This window comes from Ursus americanus, chromosome 14, assembly GCF_024610735.1.
Source record: "Ursus americanus isolate L20-20 chromosome 14, mUrsAme1.1.p, whole genome shotgun sequence".
Lineage (NCBI taxonomy): Eukaryota > Metazoa > Chordata > Mammalia > Carnivora > Ursidae > Ursus > Ursus americanus.
Window position 1 is genome coordinate 44,868,253 of NC_142140.1, and position 19,243 is coordinate 44,887,495.

Consider the following 19,243-nt stretch of genomic DNA (forward strand, 5'->3'; position numbering starts at 1 on the left):
TTTGGTGCTGCAGTAACCAAAAACCACAAAACAGGTGACTTAAAACAACAGAAATTTATTCTCTGACAGTTCTGGAGACCAGAAGCTTGAGATCAGGGTGTGGGCAGGGGGGGCTCCGAGGGGGAGTGTCTCAGGCTGCCATCCCGGCTTCTGGTGGCTGTTAGCAGTCGTCGTGTTCCGTGGCTGTGGCTGCGGCACCCCCATGTCTGCCTTCGTGGTCAGATGGCCTCCTTCCCTGTGTGTACGTGTGTCCTCTCCTTATAAGGACACTGGTCACAGCAGATTTAGGGTCTCCCCTATGCCAGTGTGACCAAATTTTAAGAACACCTGCGAAGACCCTATTTCCAGATAAGCTCACATCCAGGGGTCCCCAGTAGACGTGGATTGGGAGGGGGGTCCCGATCGACCCCGTACGACCCCCTCTCCATTCTGCCCACCTTCTGGGGGGCCGTCACACGAGTGAGGTGGACCGGGTGCCAGTGCCCTGGGTGCCCCCCTCCCTGGAGGCTGCGGAGGCGCCCTGAGCCACGCAGAGCAGCCCCTCTCGCACCTTGTCCCTGAACTCCACAGACACGTAGTAGTAGATGAAGGGGTCCACGCAGCTGTTGAGGGTGCTGAGCGCCAGGCTGGGCACGTAGGCGGCGTACAGGTCCCCCCAGGCATCCGGGCGCGGGTCCGAGTAGTGCAGCAGCAGCAGTATGTTGCTGGGCACGAAGAAGGTCACGGCCGAGGCCAGCACAAGCGCGGTCAGCCTCAACGCGTGGCTGTAGCGCGGGCCACCGGCCGCCAGCGCACACAGCGTGGCCCCGTAGCTCAACAGCATGACCAGCAGCGGCAGGAAGCAGCCGAGCACCGCCAGGCAGAGGAAGGCGGGCCGCCAGTAGGAGGCCTGAGCGCCCACGGGCAGCGCGTCGTGGCACAGCACGTGGTCCGAGTGTGACAAGCGGAAGGTCTGCCGCTGCAGCGCCAGGGGCAGCGCCAGGGCAGCGGCCGCCAGCCAGGCTGCAGCGCAGAGCCCGGCAGCCAAGCGCCGGCCCCGCAGGGTGAGGGCTCGGAACGGGTGCACGACGCCCAGGTAGCGGTCCAGGCTGACAGCGGCCAGCAGCAGCACGGAGCCGTACATGTGGCCGTAGAGAGCGGCTGTGGTCGCGCGGCACGCGGCCTCACCGAAGGGCCAGTGCTGGTCCTGCAGGTGGTAGGCAATGCGCAGCGGCAGCGTCAAGGCCAGCAGGAGGTCGGCGGCCGCCAGGTTCATCAGCAGCACGGTGGAGGGCAGCCGCGGCACCCGGGTGGCCAGCACCCACAGCGCCAGCCCGTTGGCGGGCAGCCCCACCAGCAGGGTGAGCCCGTAGAGAGCGGGCACCAGCCTCGTGGACACCCAGCCCAGCAGCAGCGCCCGCGAGCTGTCTGGGATCTCCAGAACGTGGCTGTTGTTGGCCCAGACCTGGCCGGGGAAGCTGCGCAGGTGGGGCGAGTGAGGGGTCTCCTCCTGGGGCCCGGTCAAGGGCCCCAGTGTGCCATCTGGGGGGAAGGGGAGAGGTGTTGAGAGTCTAGGCGTCACCCCCACCTTCCCCCCCACCCCGCAGCCCCGCCGGTGCTGCCCCCGAGGAGCTACGGTCCAGGCCCCAGCTCTCAGGAGCCCCCAACTTGGTGGGTCAGAGCTGGACAGACACCCCCCAGCCCTGTGGGCTCAGGGCTGAGTTGGAGGACCCCCCCCCCCCCACCGATTTCCTGTTTCCCACTCATCAGCTCTAGGCCTCCCCTCCCCCCCCCCCCCCCCGCCGTCCCAAGACAGGGCCCAAGGTCACTCACCATTAACTCCCCCCGCGCTCCCCATCTCGTCGTCCTCGTCGTAGGTGAGGGTGTTCTGGCTGTCATCTTCCAGGCCGAACCCCAGCACCACGGGCCACAGCAGCACGAGTGCCCACATGCTGCCGAGGCTGGGCGCCAGCTGCTCTGGGCTGCGGCCACTGACCTCAGGCTTCCTGCCTGGCTGACCCCCACCCCCAGCTTCCTGAGTGCCAGTAGAGCAGTGGACAGGGGCCAGTAAGATAAACCAGCCCCTGCCCCCACAAGCCCGTGGCAGGCCCATGGTGTGGCCAGAGGAGGCCTGGTGGCTAGGGTCAGTCAGTTACACCCTCAGGGTCCAAGTGCTGGGCCAGCAAGATGCGGGGGGAGGTTCCAGGCTGCAGTCCCCGCCCTTAGCCCTGTTCAGCCCAGAAAGCCTCTGTGGGCCAAGTGGCTATTTCCTGCTACCCAGTCATGTCTGCGGCCCCTGTTCCCATGACAGCCCGCCAGGTCACGTACTCAGGGGCTCTCGGCCCTTCCTGAAGCCCCCACCCACCTCTTGTCCGTGGCTGGCTAGACCAGAGCCCTGCCTCCCCAGGTCACAGGTCAGAGCACGTGAGCCATCCTCCCCCTCTCCAAGGACCCCAGGTCCTCTGTGGGGGCTGCTCTGCCTTATTGCTGCCTTGCTTATACCCCAACACAGGCCCAAAGTGAGGTGCAGAGAAGGGAAGGAGCTTTGTGAGACTGGGGTCTACAGAGGGGTCTCTGAGGAGGTCTTGATCCTTGGCCCAGATCCCCGACGCTGACCACGTGCTACCCTGGGGAGCAGAGAGGAGCCCAGCTTTGGCCCCCTCCTGGGAGAGGCCCATCCCTGGCTCTCAGAGCCCTTTGGGCTCCCATCCTGGCTCCATCCGCAGCCCAGGGCTCCCGGGGATGGTCATGGCCAGACCTCAGCCTGAGAGGTGGTCAGGCCAGCCCAGGACAAAGGGCCCCTGAGCCGCCCACCCTCCTCTGGCCCCTCCACGTCGCTGCTCTCAGATGGGGCCCACTGTGCAGCTGAAAAAATGCAGAGCGGCTCAGTAAGGAGGTTACTCTTTCTTCTGCACACAATCCCCCCTGATGCCCCTCCTGGGAGAGGCCTCGACCATCTTGCCCTGGGGAAGCTCCGCACTGGGGTTCTTGTCCCGAGTGATCAGGGTTGGGCCATGGTGGCTGCGGGGGAGGGGCGGTCTGAGGGCAGGAGGACCCTGAGGGGACGGTCAAGGAAGAAGAAATGAACTAGGGATGGGAGAAGGGTAGTGATGTGGCCATGTCCTGGTGCTGTGAGCCTTAATCTAGCCACAACCCGAGGTCACAGGGACCAGCCAGGAAGTGACCGAGCAGTCCTAGACAGAGTCAGTGCAGCGGAGGGTGAGATGCTGAGTTCCCTGCCCCCAGCCCAAGGTGGGGGACCGAGGCCTAGAGAGTTCCGCCTGGGACAGGGGCCTAGCCAGGAGTCTCCCCCATTTCCGGACTGTTTCCACCAGCACCAGTGACAAATTCAGCCACACCTACGTCTCTTGGCAGCTGGTGACCAAGGTCACTCTCAGCGCACAGGGAAACCCAGATGAGGACCCCCTGCTGCCCTCCAGGAGCGGAGCAGGGAACCTGTGCAGGGGAGGCCGAGGGGCTGGCAGCTGGGCGACTCTGGGGCAGGGTGGACGGGAGCCCCCAAGGAGGGTGGTTTGACTCAGGAGCCCCATGTCTGGGAATTGATGGCAGGCACGCAGCGTGTAGGAAATCGCCCGTACGGGGGTATCGCCGCACAGAGGCGGGGTGCGTATCAACAGTCCCATCACAGAACCCACCCTGTTCCAGCCGGGCGGGTGGGGGAACCCCCCCCACAGGAGGCGCAGGGCGACCTGCCACGGCGGGGCACTTTTGGAGGACGCTGGGGGCAGCTGCCTTTGGGGAGAGGGACTCGAGTGCCTACTTTTCTCTGTGGGCTTTTTTTGTACTGTTGGAATTTTCTATATCATCTGTCACTTTCCATAAAAACTCACATTTTATCTATCTATCTATCATCTATCTATCTATCTATCTATCTATCTATCTATCTATCTATCTATCTATCTATCATCTGTCTATCTATCATCATCTCCATGCCCAGCATGGAGCCCAGTGCGGGGCTTGAACTCACCACCCTGAGATCAAGACATGAACTGAGACCAAGAGTTGGACACTTAACCAACTGAGCCATCCAGGGGCCCCCAAAACTCACACTTTAAGAAAAGGTAGAATAGTAGCTTTAAAAAGGAGGGAATGGGGCGCCTGGGTGGCTCAGTGGTTGAGCGTCTGCCTTCGGCTCAGGGCGTGATCCCGGCGTTCTGGGATCGAGCCCCACATCAGGCTCCTCTGCTGGGAGCCTGCTTCTTCCTCTCCCACTCCCCCTGCTTGTGTTCCCTCTCTCTCTGGCTGTCTCTCTCTCTGTCAAATAAATAAATAAAATCTAAAAAAAAAAAAAAAAAAAAAGGAGGGAAAATCTGATACAAGCTCTTCTGCAACATGCATGAGCCTTGAGGACCCGATGCGGAGTGAGATAAGCCAGTCATAAAAGCATCGAAGCTGTATGATGGCAGGAAGATGAAGTCCCTCGAGGGGTCAGATTTTCAGGGACAGGAAGTCGATGGTGGGCGCCAGGGGCTGGGGGCGGGGAGTCCGTGTTTCATGGGGACAGAGTTGCAGCGTGGAAGATGAAGGGTCCTGGAGACGGAGGGTGGGGAGGGCCGCACCAGCATGGGAAGGCACTTAAAGCCACTGAACCGGATTCTTAGAGTGGCTAAATCTTAACACAATTAAAAACTTATTTAAATCGTGGGGGAAAAGAGCAATCAGATCCGAGTCATCAGCTGGTGCCGCATTCCCTCAGCTTGCAGCCCCCCCGCCCCGGCCCCCCAGAAGCCCCCAGAACCCATCCCGGCCCACCTCACTGTCTCCGGTGTTAGATGGAGGTCAGCGCACCCGTCAGACACTCCGGAGTCCTGCCAACGCGATGCCTCTTGGGGCGGCCTTTGTAGAGACCTCGATTTCTTTCTGCCGCACTTCAAAGGCAGATGGGCACCGGCAACCGTGCCTCCACGTTCCCTCACTCCCGGGCGCAGCCTGTGGGCAGCGACTTTAAGCCACTTCTGGCCGAGAGGAGGGGTCTCTGACCCCGTCCGGGTTGGAGGTCTGGCTCTCCCAACCTCAGAAGCCCCGTGCCTCCCCCCTGGGACCTCGGTCCCAGCTGCTCCGTCGAACCACGCGCTGCAGCTCCCGCACACAGGGCGCATGGACGGGGCGCTGGAGACCCTCGGGCAACCTTCTAGCAGTTTAGCAGTTCAGACCTCATCCAGCACGCTGGGCCCTCCGCCTCCTACTGGGAGGTCCTAGCTCCCCCGGTCCCCACCCCCGCCCTCCTGGGACTGCCGTGAGGTCAACTTGCTGTTCAAAACAATTGGCCCCCTGACGTCCCAGAACAATCGGCCTCCTTCTCAGCCAGGACGTCAGGGGTGAAGCTGATACCTTGCAAAATGAGACCAACCCCTCACGAATAACAGGAGAGAAATAATAAATAAGAAGTGTTCACCGGGCCCCACTGGAAACCCCCCTACCCTCCCCAAGCATCACACGCCTGCTCCTTCCACCACCCTGGGGAGGAGAGGGCCACCTAGCTGGTCCTGCCCAGGCTTGAAGGAGGTAGGAAGGGAGGTGCGTGGCAGTGAGGACGGAGGGCTGGTTTATTCATCAGGGCTGTTCTTCAACAGCGGCAGGAACGGTGGCCTGGAATGACAGGCCCTTAGGATCGGGCGCCTCTGTGGCTGAGGAGTTCGGGCACCCAGGCTGGTCCCCTGCTCAGCGCCTCACCAGGCTGCAGGCTGGGTGTCCACAGGGCCAGGTCCTCCCCCGCACTGGTCATGCCCCCTTCCCGGCAGGGCCAGCAGGAGACCCTCCCTCCAGTTTCTCTGCCAGCGACCTGATCAACCTGATCGCAGCCATAGGCCCCGCCCCCTCTGTGGGCCGTGCCCTTCTCAGAGGCTGCAGGGCCCAGGGCCAGGGCCGGCACCCCCCCCACACCTCTCCCAGCGCTTCCAACCGGAAGGCCAGTCTGGGCATGCAGGACCCTGGAACCCATCCTCGACGACGGGGGCTTGAGGCCAGGAGGAATCCGGGACAGCACTGAGCCTCATTCACCCAACTCCCCCGGAGCCCTGACTCTCTGGAGGGGGAGGTGTGCAGCACCAGGGGGCATTGCGTGTGTGTGGGGTGCACATAGGCGAGGGGGGCCCCGGAAGGCAGCCAGGGCCACTCGGAGAGATTGAGGACCGCACCTGGGAGCAGACGGGTCCTGCGGGCAGCTCAGTCTCAGCGCAGGGACCTGACTGGTGAGGCCTGGCGGTGGGCACTGAGGGGGAGGTGGGGGAAAGGCCAGCCAGGAGCCTCAAGGGGTATCTGCTCAGAGGACCCTAAGAAGAGCTGTGGTCTCCCACTTCCCTGCAGGCGGGGCCATATGGGAGCAGGCCCAGATGAGTTCAGAGGACACAGTGATGCCGAAGTCACAGGAGGTGTGTTGAGAGGAAGGGGGGGGCCCGGTGGGAGCAGGGAACAGAGAGCACGGAGGGAGGGAGGGTGGCTTTGTGGGGTGGGGGAGGGAAAGAGCCCTGCACTGGGTGGGCGGAGAAAGCTCAGAGCCAACACCAGTCTTTAAATCGGGTTTCCACGCACAACACTAGAAGGAAACACCTCTCCTTTCTAGTGAAAGTAAATGAGCTGGGAATGAACATTCCAGAACACTCTGCGGGTGGGGCGACACGGGGGTGGGGTGGGGGGGAACAGGACCCTCTTGGGGGTCAGCCTCGAGGGGGTGGTGCTTGGGGTTTGGGAACTTCGGGGGCGCAGGTGCGGATTGGGCTTCGCAGAGGGACAAGCAACGACCGAGAGGGCCTCGCAGAGTTAGGTCAATATTTAATTTTTAACTTTAATGTGCAAATAAATAGAAAAGGAAAACTACATTCAAAACAGCTGCAAAGGAAGTACAAGCCCCAGAACAGAAATTCTTCAAAAACAGAAGAGACGCTCCCTAGAAGCATGCAGGGCGGGGCTCGGCGGGGTGTGGCCCGCACCCCAGGCCCGCACGGAGGCACGGAAGGGGCCACGGGCTCCCGAGGGGGGCGCCGGGAGGGTCTGGTTCAGGAATTCCGGTAAGTTCCCTTCTTACAAAACAAGGATATGGACAAAGTGCCTGGTAGACTTGAGCAAACACGGGCTAGGAGACCCCGGGCGGGGCACACTGGCCCTGGAATCGCCCAGACCCCGAGTCAAAGGCTTTGCAAACCTTGAGTTCCACAGGTAACTTCTAGAAAACTTCTAGAAACACATCTCCACTTCCCAGAACCGCGGATTTGGCACAGCTCAGTTTTGGGAGGGTGAGGGCTGCCGCTGGGCAGAAAGGAGGCTGTACACGGGGATGGTTCTGGGCCCTCGTTGGTTGATCCCCTTCTCATGGTGCCAGGAGCCCGGCCAGGGCTTCTCAGGGTGCAAGAATTCTGAAGAGCTGTTTCTGCCGAACTGCTTGGCATTCTTGGCACAGAAAGCCTTGCACACCTCGGTAGGACAGTTGCTCAGTGCCTCACGCCCATATCCCATCCAGGTGGTGGCTGTAGGAACGGCAAGGTCAAGGGCAGGTCTGCAGAGTCCCACGACGAAGGCGCTCACGACCCAGGAACCGTGGACTTGGCTGCTGCAGAAGTCACAACCACTAAGAGAGCTTACGGATAAATATGTGTGTGCGTATACGTATTTCTAGAATGTCCTTCCTAGGTACATGACTGCACCCCTGGGCCCTCCCAGTGTGGGGACACTTGAGCTCAGCGGGAGTTTCAGGCTGAGCCCCTTCCCTCGAGAGCTCAGAGTGAGGCTGCCAGGTCAATACAGGACTTGGAATCTCATTTTTTCCAGAGTGGGGTCTTCTCGACAGTTCTGCTGCTGCCCGCCCACTCCACATCTTGACAACAAAGCGGAACCTCAACAGCGGGCTCCTCCTGGCTTTCAAAGTGACCAAGGACCCCAAGCATCAGCCGGGCCTAGCCCGTGCCCCGACTATCAGATGCAGGCATGGCCCAGCTCAGGAAGTTTCCGGAAGCTTTCAGAACCATTCAGGAAGGACATGCTTTTCAAGCAGATCCACCCCGGCCCGACTCCTTCCATGCTGGGGTCTCCTGAATGCCGACCCCCTCCCAAACACACACCCCTGCATGGTTCATCACGGACCTTTCCAGACGCTGTATGCACAAAAGGACCGGCGGTGCCCCCGCCTGGGGATTTGGCACAAGTGACGAAAGCGGCCCAGCAGGTACATAAAGGCAATCACTTGCTCCTTGGCCAGCGTGTGGATCCTCCCCCTTCCCGCAGGGAGGGAGCCCCCGGAGTTCAAGGGCAGGAAGGGTTCAGGTTTGGCACAGGACAGGCCCAAAGGAAGCAGGGAAGCCAAAAGGGATGGCAGCACGGGGCCACAGGCCGACACAAGCCCACCGTTCTCCGGCGCTCGCGGCCCGTAGCAGCAAGGCTGGGGGACGCGCTGCTCCCCTCAGGCCGTTCGTGAGAGTGCCGATGCAGCTCCAGGCCCAGGCAGCGGCCGCAGCAGCGTGCGCGTCAGGCGCGGACGGTCAGGGCGAGGCGGGCCGGCGGCTGTACTGCACGCGGTAGCGGGTCACCGGCAGCCCGTGCACGTGTGCCGTCTCGCAGAGCGTCTTGCAGGGCACCATGTCCTCGTCCTCCTCTCCCATCAGCCAGTCCTGTACCAGGCCGGCCGCCTCCACCGTCACGTTGTCCTCCAGCCAGCGGCCGTGCCACTCCTCGAAGTGCTGGTGGTGGCGCAGCAGGACCAGGGGCTGCACCTGCGGAGGGGGGCGGGGCACGGGGTCAGGGCGGCCGCCGCCGGGCCGCGGGCTGGAGCCCGGGCTCCCGGGCCGTGGGCGGGGGGCACCTGCTTGGCCCGGCACAGGGTCCCGCGGCGGTACATGTAGTCCTCCGAGTTGACGATGAACATCATCTTGTGGCTGCTGAGCTTGAAGCGGCAGTCCACGTTGCAGGCGCTCTCCACCCCGACCAGCCGCTTCCACGAGCTCTTGGCCTCGCCGCGCAGGGCGCGCGCCTGCTCACACTGCCACCTGCGGAACTTCTTGAGGTTCCTGGAGGCGAAAGGAGGTCTGCGGACCGGGAAATCCTCACGGCCGGAAACAGCCGTGGAGACGTCCGACTTCCCCGGTGTCGGAGAAATGCAGATGGAAGCCGTGGGCACCACCACCCCAGTCCTTCCACCAGCAGCACGGGGAACCCAGTCAGGCCCCGGTGCTGCCAGCGGTGGGAGGGGCCTCCCCGGGCCCGCGGGAAGGAACCGCACCTGCGGGTCCTCTTACCTCTGCAGGAACACGGGCTTCAGGAGGAAGCCCTCGGTGGGCGAGCTGGACGCCCCCTCGGTCCCCACGTACTGCTCCACGTACCGAGCCAGGTGCTGTGGGGACAGAGGGAGACAGGCTTGTGTTTTCACCCGCACCCCCGAAGCATTAGGAGGATGGCGGCCAGAGAAGAGTGGATGCGCAATGGAAACCACCAGACGGCAGCTCTGGATGGAGCAATCGTCAGAGCCGGAGTCCGACACTTCAAGCTTACGTGGACACGTCCCTGCTGTGTACCGTCCTCTCTGTGTCCGTCACGTGACAAGCTCACACGGGGAACGGGGCCCTCGCACAGAGGAGAGCCGGGTCTGGGGAGCACAACAACATCACGACACGTGCAGCAGGGCACGGCCAGGGAGGCGCTGGGGATGAGCAGAAGGCAGGCCTTGCAGGGGCCGCCCGGGTCTGGGGTGGGCATGGCCTGCAGTGTCTGGGTGACCTTTCATCTGCTCGCCACCCTCTATAAACGCCAGACTCAAGCCTCACCAAACCACACTTACTGGAAACTTCCTGTTTGGGAAGCCCAGAAACACAGGGAAGGATGTGGTGAGGGAGCCCCCTGCTGGCTGTGGTGGGGGGGGCGGACGCGACCCTGTGAAGCCGATGGGGGCTTACAGAGACCAGGACCCCACGTACAATGTGCATCTCAGAGCATGGGCCAGGGAATTTCTCCATCTCGGAGTCAGGCACCTGGGCTTTATGCGCGAGGAGTGCAGAGTCACGCGCCACAGGGTCTCAAGGGACTGCGGGCCCATGGCAGCGGTGGGAAGAGCCAGGAACAGGGTTGTGCGGGGAGGGTGGCCTGGGTGTCACATGGCCTCCTGCCCCGGGATACCCCCACTGGCCCCTGGGGGGGCATGTGCAGTTGCCATCCCCTCTCAGGCTTCCGAGGACAATGGTCATGCTGCAAGCGAGGCTTCTCCGCGCGGACGTTTTGCAGCCTATGCTTGGCCAGCATGTGCACAGGGCTTGTTGGGGGGAGCCCCACAATGCTGCCCGTGGCTGCCCCTGACCCCGCCGGTGTGCTGAAGGCGCAGAGCACGGGACAGGGCTTCACCTGGACCTCCACGGGGTCCTCTGTCTGGGCCTCCTCGGTGTCTAGAAGCTCGATGGTCATGATCACCTGCCCTTTGCGCTGGAGGAACATCACCTGGGGAGGAGGGGGGCGAGCAGCCTGAAGCCACGGGCCGAGCTCACAACGAGGCTGAAAGGTCAGCTACGACCACCTTCCCCAGGCTCCGGGGGCCCAGTAAGAAGACTGCGTGGTGTCAGGCAGGCTGGCAGCCTCGTCAAGGCCCAGCCCCAGCCTGCCTCCCGCGCCCGAGCAAAGCCGCCGGTCCTCCCCCGCTGTGGGCGCCCTCCGCGCAGCCCCGGCCTCATGTGGGGCAGGCTGCGGCCCCCCTTACCTTGAAGCAGTTCTCGTCTGCCATGCAGCGCTCGGCCTTCCACTGGTAGCTGGTCTCCCTGGCGGCGCGGACGCAGCGGGAGGACAGGTTCCCCCCCGCGGCACCCCGCTTCTTCTCGTTCAGGTAGAGCTCCACCACCTTCAGACAGACGTCGTCGCTCACGAGGTGGTGCAGCTGGGAGGAGGGAGAGCCAGTGGGTGGCCGGCGTGCGCACCCCCCGGGGAGGGGTGAGGCACAGCTGCCGCCCCGGGCACCTCGCCCACAGAGGAGGTGAGCCGAGTCCACGAGGCGGGCCTCAAGGCCAGGGTCCACAGGGTTGTGCTGGGCAGCCGGGCGCTGGGTGCGGACCCGATCAAAAACCAGCCCAGAGCACAGCAGACTGGACCGGACCAGCAGGCCCTGCTTGGGTGTGTGGAACACACAGAAAAAATAGCGAAGGCTACGTGCCAAACCGGGGATGGGATTATCTAACGGTGGTGCTGTGGCAAGTAATTTCCCGGGTCTTCTGCTACAAACAGTTAATTCTTGAGCCCCTACAAGCGTGCCTGAAACCCGCAGGTGTAGGAAGACAGGAGTAAGGGAAGCAGCCGGGCGGCGGGGTCAGGCTGAGCAGGCGGGAGTCGGCGCCCCTGGGTACCAGCCGCGGCCCCGGACGGGCTCCTGCAATCTTGGGGCCTCGGGGCCCTCCCCGCGCGCTGCTTTGAATGGATACAACGTGTGGCCACACGTAAATCTCACATGGTGCCGGGCACACGGCAAGATCCCAGTAAACACCGGCCGCTGCTACGGAAAAGAAATGCTAATCAAACAGGGAACGTGAGGCAAAGAGCGCCCACAGGGCCCCGCAGGCTGCCGACGGCGGTGCAGAGGGCCCCGTGAGCATCAGCCTGCTGGAAAGCGGGGAGCTCGGGGGGCGGGGGGATCCTGGCCCTACCAGGGCTTCAGCTACCTTCATTTTTGTTCCTCCTTTTCTTTTTTTAAAAAAGCGAGTACTATAGAAGACATCTGTCCATGTCCATCCCATCTTGATGGGATGAAGGGGAATTAATTAAAAAAAAACCAAAAACATTCATCAATGTCCGATCTGGTCCAACCCTTTTGGGTGCTACAGACGAGGCCGCTGTCCCCAGAACGGGGGCCCACCGGGGGCAGACTGGACGCCCAGCCCCGGGACGCATGCCCAGCCCCGTAACGGCCAGAGAGCAGGTGGGTGCCTGCCCGTGGGGAGGGCCGGGGCTGTCCGGCAAGACCGAGCGGCACGCTCAGCTTTGGGGCACGCTTCTGTGTATGTCTGCCTCGATGAGAAGTTTGTGAAGTCTGAAAAGAAATGCCACTTCTAGCAACTGTATCTGGGTGGGAGGGTGAGGATGCTACTCTTTACTCAGCTTTTTGCTTTATGGCGAATAGACTTCCTGGATAAATAGGAAACCAAGTTGAACAATAACGACTTTGGTGGCCACTGAGCAGGACTTGCGTCCCAAAACCACATTTGCCTCATCGGGGGTTTTGCTCTTTATAATAATGTGTCTGATTCACGTTCCTGATTTCCTCTTGCTGACATGCAGCTGGGGGACGTTTTGCTATCCTCAGCGATGCGGATAACTGGCCAGTAGCCTCCCTCCAGGAGGAGCGGCCTACGGTTCCTCACGTGCCGCTACCTCAAGAAAGGTGCGTCGACGAGGAGTCAAAGGAGTCCTGTACAATCGCCAGAAGAGTGGATGAACCAATGTGGTCCAGTCACACGATGGCGGGGGAGTCGGCCAGAGAAAGCAACGCACTTCTGACACAGGCTAGACGTGGATGAACCTGGAGAACAGTGTACTGAGCTCGAGAGAAGCCGGACACAAAGGCACACGCTGTATGATTCCATTTACACGACACATCCAGAACAGACAAATCCCTAAGACGAAGGACAGATTGGTGGCTGCCCGGGGCTGGGGGAGGAGAATGCGGGGGTGACTGCTCGTGGGGACGGGGGCTCCTCCGGGGCGACGGAAAGGTTCTGGAACTAGATACAGGTGGTGTCTGCATGACATTGTGAAAGCACTAAACTCCACTGAACTGTTCACTTGAAAATGGTGAATTTTGTGATATAGGAATTCTACTTCAATTAAAAGAACAGAAGAAAGGTGCTGACCCCGGGGCGGACCGCACAGCATGGAATGAAGGAGGGGCGGGCAGGGCCTCTCCTGGAGGCGCTAGAGGCCTCCTGCCACCCTGCTCACTGCCTGGCCCGGGCCGCTCACCTGCCCCGGTGCTCACCTGCCCGCGCTCACCTGCTGGCGCTCACCTGCCCCGTGCCCACCTGCCTGGCTGCTCACCTGCCCGCGCTCACCTGCCCCGTGCCCACCTGCCTGGCTGCTCACCTGCCCGCGCTCGCCTGCCTCAGTGCCCACCTGCCTGGGCTCACCTGCCCTTGCTCACCTGCCCCGCGCTCACCTGCCTGGCGATGCTCTGCACCAGCTTGTCCATGGTGAAGCCCACGTAGGCGTGGATGGTGAACATCTCCCGCAGCGTGTCCTCGTACTGCGTGGGGTCGATGCTGCCCTCCAGCAGGCTCCGCACCATGTCCAGGAAGGCTGGGTAGTACTCCTCCAGCTCCACCTCACCTGAAGGGCGGGGACGGCGGTCACCCGGGGCCAGAGACATGTGTGGCCCGCAGCAGGGTGACTCCGAATCCCCGCAGCACGCTGCCTCCCGCCACAGGCGTCCTGAGGGCGGCCCGAGGCTCCGGGACGGTGGCCCCGGCCGGCCGGCGGAGGGGAGCACCCGTGCGTCCCCCTGGGGCCCAGGCCTTACTTGGCTGCTTCAGCCGCAGCTCCATGGCAGGGTCGCTGCCCCTCTCGCGGCGGCCGTCGCACAGCAGCTTCTCCCTGTCCTTCTCGGCGCGGTGCTCCAGGAGCTGCTTCTGCGCCTGCCGGTAGATCCTGAGCAGGCGGGAGCACAGCGTCTGGTGCAGGCGTAGGAAGAAGTACCAGTTGTTGTTGGCGAAGAACAGGCTGTACACGTCGTCCAGGGGCTTGGGCTGCTGGGGCGGCTGCTCGGAGGCCGGCGCCTCGCCCCTGGCCCCCTTCTCCTCCGGGGGGCTGCTCTGCGGCCCGGGCGCCGGCTTCTTGCGGTCCCCGGGCTCGGTGCTCTGCCCCTGGGGGCTCCCCCTGCCCTCGTCGGCGGAGTCCTCGGACGCCCCCAGCTCCAGCTGCTGGGAGAAGAAGAGGCTGGGCACGAACTGGTGCACCAGCTGGTGGATGGTGCCCTGGTCTTCCTTCTGGATGGCCGGCTGCCGCTTCACGTAGTAGCTGATGAGGGCGGCTGCGTCCTCTAGGATCTGCCTGTCCTCGTACACGAAGATGAGGTGCGGCTCGCTGGAGGGGGCGCTACGGCCCTCGGAGTGCTGCTCCTGGTGCTGGGGGGACAGGGGGCCGTTAGGCAGGAAGAGACCAGCTGGGACAAGTCCAAGATGGGGGGGGGGGGGCTCAGGGCCAGAGGCTCTAAAGGCATCACACTCTGGTCCGGGTGCAGCCCAGCACCTCCCACCTGCCCGGTCCCGGTCACCAGCCCACTCCAACCATTGTCTCTCTGGGTCTGGAGTGATTTGACCTACAGGAGTATGGTCAGCCCTATCACAGCCCCCTAGGCCTTCCTGCACTGCTAATGACAGGACCCCAGGCCCTGGCATGTCATCCTACAGCCCCCCCCACCCACCTGGCCTCTTTCAATGTTTCAGGGGGCTGAGCTCCTTCCTGCTGTGTGCAGGACCTTTGCACGTGCCCTCTGCTCTTTGGCCCTGGAAAACCACAGCTGCTCCTCAGTCTTTATCCAGCTCATGACTTTGCTTCCTGCGAACTGGTACACGATCACACTCCCTCCAGACTACCCTGAACTGCCTGCTGAGGTCAGGCCCGACAACGTTCTCTCCCGGGTGGCACCAATCCCCAGCCACCAGGCACGGAGGCCGACACACACCCTGGCTCTCAGAAAAGTGAGCGTGGATGCTGTCCCTGCAGGGGGAGGGCTCCTGGGGGCAGGGCTGGGTCTCCCTCATCTCTAGGTGACCAGCCCAGGGTACAGCACTGAGGGGGCTCCTCGAACAGCCACAGAAGGCATGACCGACAGAAAACAGGTGCAGTGCCAGGGCCTCGGCTTTCTGGGGTGGGCGACTCCTGTTTCTTTCCACTAGAGGTCGTGCTCCCTCAGTGACGCTGAATTCTGCCGCAGCCCCAGATCTCCTTCCCCCGCTGGCGGGGAGGCCTGAGAGCGGCTGTGCCTGGCTCCTGGCTCTGGCGTGACTTCCCTTCTCCTACAGCTTTGTGAGTCCCCATCTCATCTGTGCCACAAACATCCTCAAAAATCTTTGTAAGTGCTTTCCTTGGAGCCAGTTCCGATGCATGGGATACAGAACTGTGCTCTGCTAACCCCCAACAGTGAGGGCGGACTTCCCTAATGCACGAAGGGCTTGCACATGCAGAGCCCTCGAGGCTGGTGGGCTGACTTCTGGCCCCAAACAGTGCTGTACCCCTTTCCCCCAGCCCTCAGGGAAAGAGTGAAGGAACTCAGTGGTGACTGTGGTGGGCCTCACCGGTCACCTCATCCATTCTTTCTGATGCTGTCCCACAGATGCTGCTGGGGGGAGTGGGGGTGGCGCTCTCAAGCCTGGACCACCGACTCGAGGAGTCAAGCGAGGAAAGCGGACTAGCTGCAGGTGGGCCCTGTGGGCTGACAGTTGCCCAGGGCAGGGAGGCAGGAGGGAAGGGGCTTCCATCACAGGCTCTTGCAAGTAACTCACTCCCTGCACGTGTTTTTCTTTTTCTTTCTTTTTTTTTTTTTTAAAGATTTTATTTTATTCATTCAACAGAGATAGAGACAGCCAGCGAGAGAGGGAACACAAGCAGGGGAGTGGGAGAGGAAGAAGCAGGCTCATGGCAGAAGAGCCTGATGTGGGGCTCGATCCCAGATCGCCGGGATCACGCCCTGAGCTGAAGGCAGACGCTTAACCGCTGTGCCACCCAGGCGCCCCTGCACGTGTTTTTCGATGCCTAAATGCTCGAAGTCTAGACCCAGCTCTGGCTTAGTTCTGTGGTTCAGGCCCCACAAGCCTGACTGTGCCGAAGCTGGCAAGAAGGCCCAGGGCAGCGGCTAGAGGCAGAGGCCTAGAGCCCGGAGCCCTGGTCTCCCGCGACTGGCCTTGGCAAGTGGCCACCTCTCGTGCCTCAGTTTCATCACTGCTAAAATAAGGTCTGTGACTAAGGGTCAGATGGAATGTTCCTTCTCAGGGTCTACCTGTGCCGGGCACACAGCTGGCAGCAGAGAAAGGACAGCTGAAGTCACCTGAAGGACAGTGACTTACCCAGGGGTAAGTGGGAGGGAAGGAGGCAGGGGAGGGGAGAGCCCTTTTCTAGCCACAGCAGAGCCGCCACAATCCTCCCCCTGGACCCGCTGAGTGCCACAGAAACATCCCTTCCACCCCCACAGAGCCCTGCAAGAGGGATGCTAGGGAAACAGAGGCAGAGAGCTGGCAGCCCGCCCGAGACTGGGAGAGCCAGAAGCAGAGCCAGGACCCCTTGCCCGCGCAGCCCTGGGCAGAGAGCCTCACCTCGTCGTAGACACTCTCGATCTCATTGAGTAGGCTCTTGGAGCGAAGGGCCTTGGTGTCGTTCTGTTTGAAGTTTACAGCCTGATGGTCCAGGGACTTGAGATAGGCCTTCTCATACTGCTCCCGCCAGATCTTGTTGAAGCCCTGCTGGGCCTCCCGCCACTCCTCCTCCTTGGCCTTCAGCCTGTGGGGTCAGAGGGGCTCAGCATGGGGACAACCCCGGGCACCCACCCGTCATCCCTGCTGCACGGGCAGCCTGTCATCCACCCACGGGCCCAGCCGAGTGTCCCACACTCAGGGCAGCCGGCTCCTGGCCTGGGCCGCGGGTTCCGTGCTGAAGAAGACGGGAGGGAGCAACGGTTCTGCAGAACCAACGTGGCTGGTTTTAGTTTCTCAAACATCGCTGCCCCAGCACCTCCTCCCTGCCCTGGCCCATGGCACTGACCACACTCTGGGTGGGTGCTGGATCAACCACCGGGCTCACTCGCGTGACTGCAAGCCCCACGAGAAGAGACTGTGTCAGCCTGGCTGGGCTCTGCAACCCCAGGGCTGAGCACAGCACGTGGTCAACGGCAGCCACTTAATTAATACCTGTTCACCAGCACAAAAAAGTTCCTAAAATGCACCGCTAAGTAAAAGGCAAGCTGTGCCACAGAACGATCCTGTTTGTGCTTTAAAATAGTTACATTTCATGTTTGGATATGATTACGTGCGTGGTGGAAAGTTCCAGAAAGACACAGACAACTGTGCAGTTGTGTTTTTCTCTCAGGAGTAGAACGGGGTGACGAAGAAAGATTGGAAACCGCACTAAGCCAGCCCGAGGCCCCGGGGAGCTCCCCGCCCCCCTTCACACTGGTGACAAACAGCACTAATGAGCTCCACGGGGACAGCCTGCAGCAGGCGGAGCAGCGAGAATCTGGAGCACACCTTTTCAGGACGACAGGGACGGCAGTGACGGGGTTTTTCTTGAGGCTCTCAATGATCTCTGGAGCCTTGTCGCCGTAGATACGGTGGATGGCGCGGCGCTGGATCACCTCCGACGTGCCCCCCAGACAGTCGTCCAGCCGGAACTTCTCCTGGTCTTCAGGCGCCATCCGGGACAGCTTCTTCTGCACACTTTCCAACACGCGGATCGTGGCCAGGTTGGTCTCCAGGACGACATCTAACTATGGAAAGGAAGGCAGGGGTCGGCTGTCGGGGGGCAGCAGGGCCCTGGGACCCCGGGGACCAGCTTGGGTTGGCAGAAGAGATGCGCGGACAGAACCGATCAACTTCTGTGTCTCTGGGCGGGGATGACGGACGCCAGGCCGTGGTGGCCCTGAGGCGGCTCCAGGGGCCCAGAGCAAGCACGGTTGGTTAAGGGGCTGGGGTCCGACCCCGGCAATGGTGTGAGCCAGGCACCCACAAAACAAGACTCGTGGGCTCCTCACCCCTGCACGAACATCCAGCGGCTAGAAGGGTGGCCCCATCTGAGGAGGGAAACGGGCCCCGGGCTGGCCCACTTCGTGGGCATCAACGGCAATAAAAAGGGAGTGCTCTCAGGGCACGTGCTGATGGGGAGCCAATCCCCAAAGGGAACGCACTGTGATTCCACTCACGACAGAGTGACAGAGCTGGAGGACAGCGTGGCTGCCAGGGATCAGGCATGGGGTGGGGTGGGGAGGGAGGCAGGGAGGGCCGTCAAGGGCGGCACAAGGGATCCCAGGGGTGGGGGAGCAGTGGAGTATCTTAGTGGTGGTGGAGAATACCCAGGTGCACACGTATACACCACACACACAAACACAAGTTCAACTGTGGAGACGTGAATAAGATCTCGGGGTGTGTCACTGGCAACCTCCTGGCTGGGACACTGTGCCTGCAACTTTACAAGCTATGACCACTGGGACAAGGGTCGCCGGGATCACTTGCTGCATGTAAATATACAACGATTTCAATAAGCACTCTGATGAAAAAAATTAAGGTAACTTGAGTTAATTGATTTAATTTAAATAAATAAATATACTTAAGACAGAAACAGCACCATTGCCTACCCAGCCTGGAGGCCAGCAAGGCAGAAAAGGGACACTTTTGGGTGCTGCCCCCTGCTGGAAAGTGCTGGAATCTCGGATACTGCAAAAGAGACTTGAAGAGGGTGGGAGGGTGGAGAGGATCCGGATACGCCCTCCGCCCCCCGCCCCCCCCACTGCCCCTGGGGTGGGGGGAGAGGGAGAAGGACAGACTAAAGTAGAGAAGCGGGGACAGGCTTGCACCCAACGGCTCCCCGATCTCAGCAACACCAGCACACACACCTCGAAACGCTCGTCCTCACAGCGGTGCAGCTGCTCTTCGTAGGGCGTCTTCTTGGAGCTGACGAAAGTGGAGTCCTCTGACCAAGAGGGGAAGGAGACCCAAGTGTCGTTCAGCACCTGCACCGAGAGGAAACGCTGTGACCAGTGCGGTAGGCCTCGGTGGCCAGGACCGTATACTGTGCCGTACAGCATAAACGATACAGAGACAAGCAATATAATCTGGATTTTATAGGAAAGTACCTTCTCATACAGATGGCAACCTTAATTTTAAAGTGGTTTTAAGAGAAAACAGGACTGTGGTCAAGTAAACAAATCGTACTATTTCAGGGGTTGGCAAACGTTCTCTGTAAAGGGCCAGAGAACAAATATTTTAGGTTTTGCGGGCCAGCCCATCCATCAGGACGACTCGACTCTGCCTCTGTCCTGCCAGAGCAGCCACAGGCTCTACGTAAATGAATGCGCACGTCTATGTGCCGATAAAACTTTATTTACAAACGCAGGCATAGGGCTGGATTTTAGTTTGCTGCCCCTGGACTAGATATCCTGAAATCCAGCAAGCACTCTTGAATTCTAGAAACAGAGTAACAGCCTGTCTACTAACCTGAAAAAAGTATTTGATGGTCGGGCTAAACGGAGACATACCCAGGGCAGGGAACCTGGGACAGGGCAGGGTCCTGGCAGAAATACATGTAAATC

At 61.3% G+C, this 19,243-nt stretch overlaps 2 protein-coding genes across 6 annotated transcripts in view; both read right to left on the minus strand.

Moving 5' to 3' along the window:
* Positions 1 to 65: 65 nt before the first annotated feature.
* On the minus strand, positions 66 to 4,686 carry F2RL3 (F2R like thrombin or trypsin receptor 3). 2 transcript variants are annotated; one of them, XM_045778837.2, is made up of 3 exons: positions 1,813 to 4,686; positions 551 to 1,521; positions 66 to 235 (listed from the first exon to the last, which is right to left on the minus strand). In XM_045778837.2, exons 1-3 carry the CDS (start codon positions 2,090 to 2,092, stop codon positions 161 to 163), a joined length of 1,326 nt encoding a protein of 441 aa, XP_045634793.2. In that variant the 5' UTR covers positions 2,093 to 4,686; the 3' UTR covers positions 66 to 160. The 2 variants fall into 2 exon arrangements, with proteins under 2 accessions (XP_045634793.2, XP_045634791.2); XM_045778835.2 differs by having other exon boundaries at positions 66 to 1,521.
* Positions 4,687 to 6,751: 2,065 nt separating this feature from the next.
* The window catches only part of SIN3B (SIN3 transcription regulator family member B), a 36,003-nt gene continuing 23,511 nt past the window's right edge, over positions 6,752 to 19,243 (minus strand). For all 4 annotated transcript variants that reach the window (XM_045778424.2, XM_045778423.2, XM_087867186.1 and 1 more), the window contains 10 exons: positions 18,548 to 18,664; positions 17,187 to 17,425; positions 16,260 to 16,443; positions 13,469 to 14,072; positions 13,109 to 13,278; positions 10,670 to 10,843; positions 10,321 to 10,413; positions 9,225 to 9,319; positions 8,792 to 8,996; positions 6,752 to 8,702 (listed from right to left, as the gene is read on the minus strand). In XM_045778424.2, coding sequence (XP_045634380.2) covers positions 8,472 to 8,702; positions 8,792 to 8,996; positions 9,225 to 9,319; positions 10,321 to 10,413; positions 10,670 to 10,843; positions 13,109 to 13,278; positions 13,469 to 14,072; positions 16,260 to 16,443; positions 17,187 to 17,425; positions 18,548 to 18,664 — 2,112 coding nt within the window. In that variant the 3' untranslated portion in view covers positions 6,752 to 8,471. The remainder of the gene's footprint in view (positions 8,703 to 8,791; positions 8,997 to 9,224; positions 9,320 to 10,320; positions 10,414 to 10,669; positions 10,844 to 13,108; positions 13,279 to 13,468; positions 14,073 to 16,259; positions 16,444 to 17,186; positions 17,426 to 18,547; positions 18,665 to 19,243) is intronic.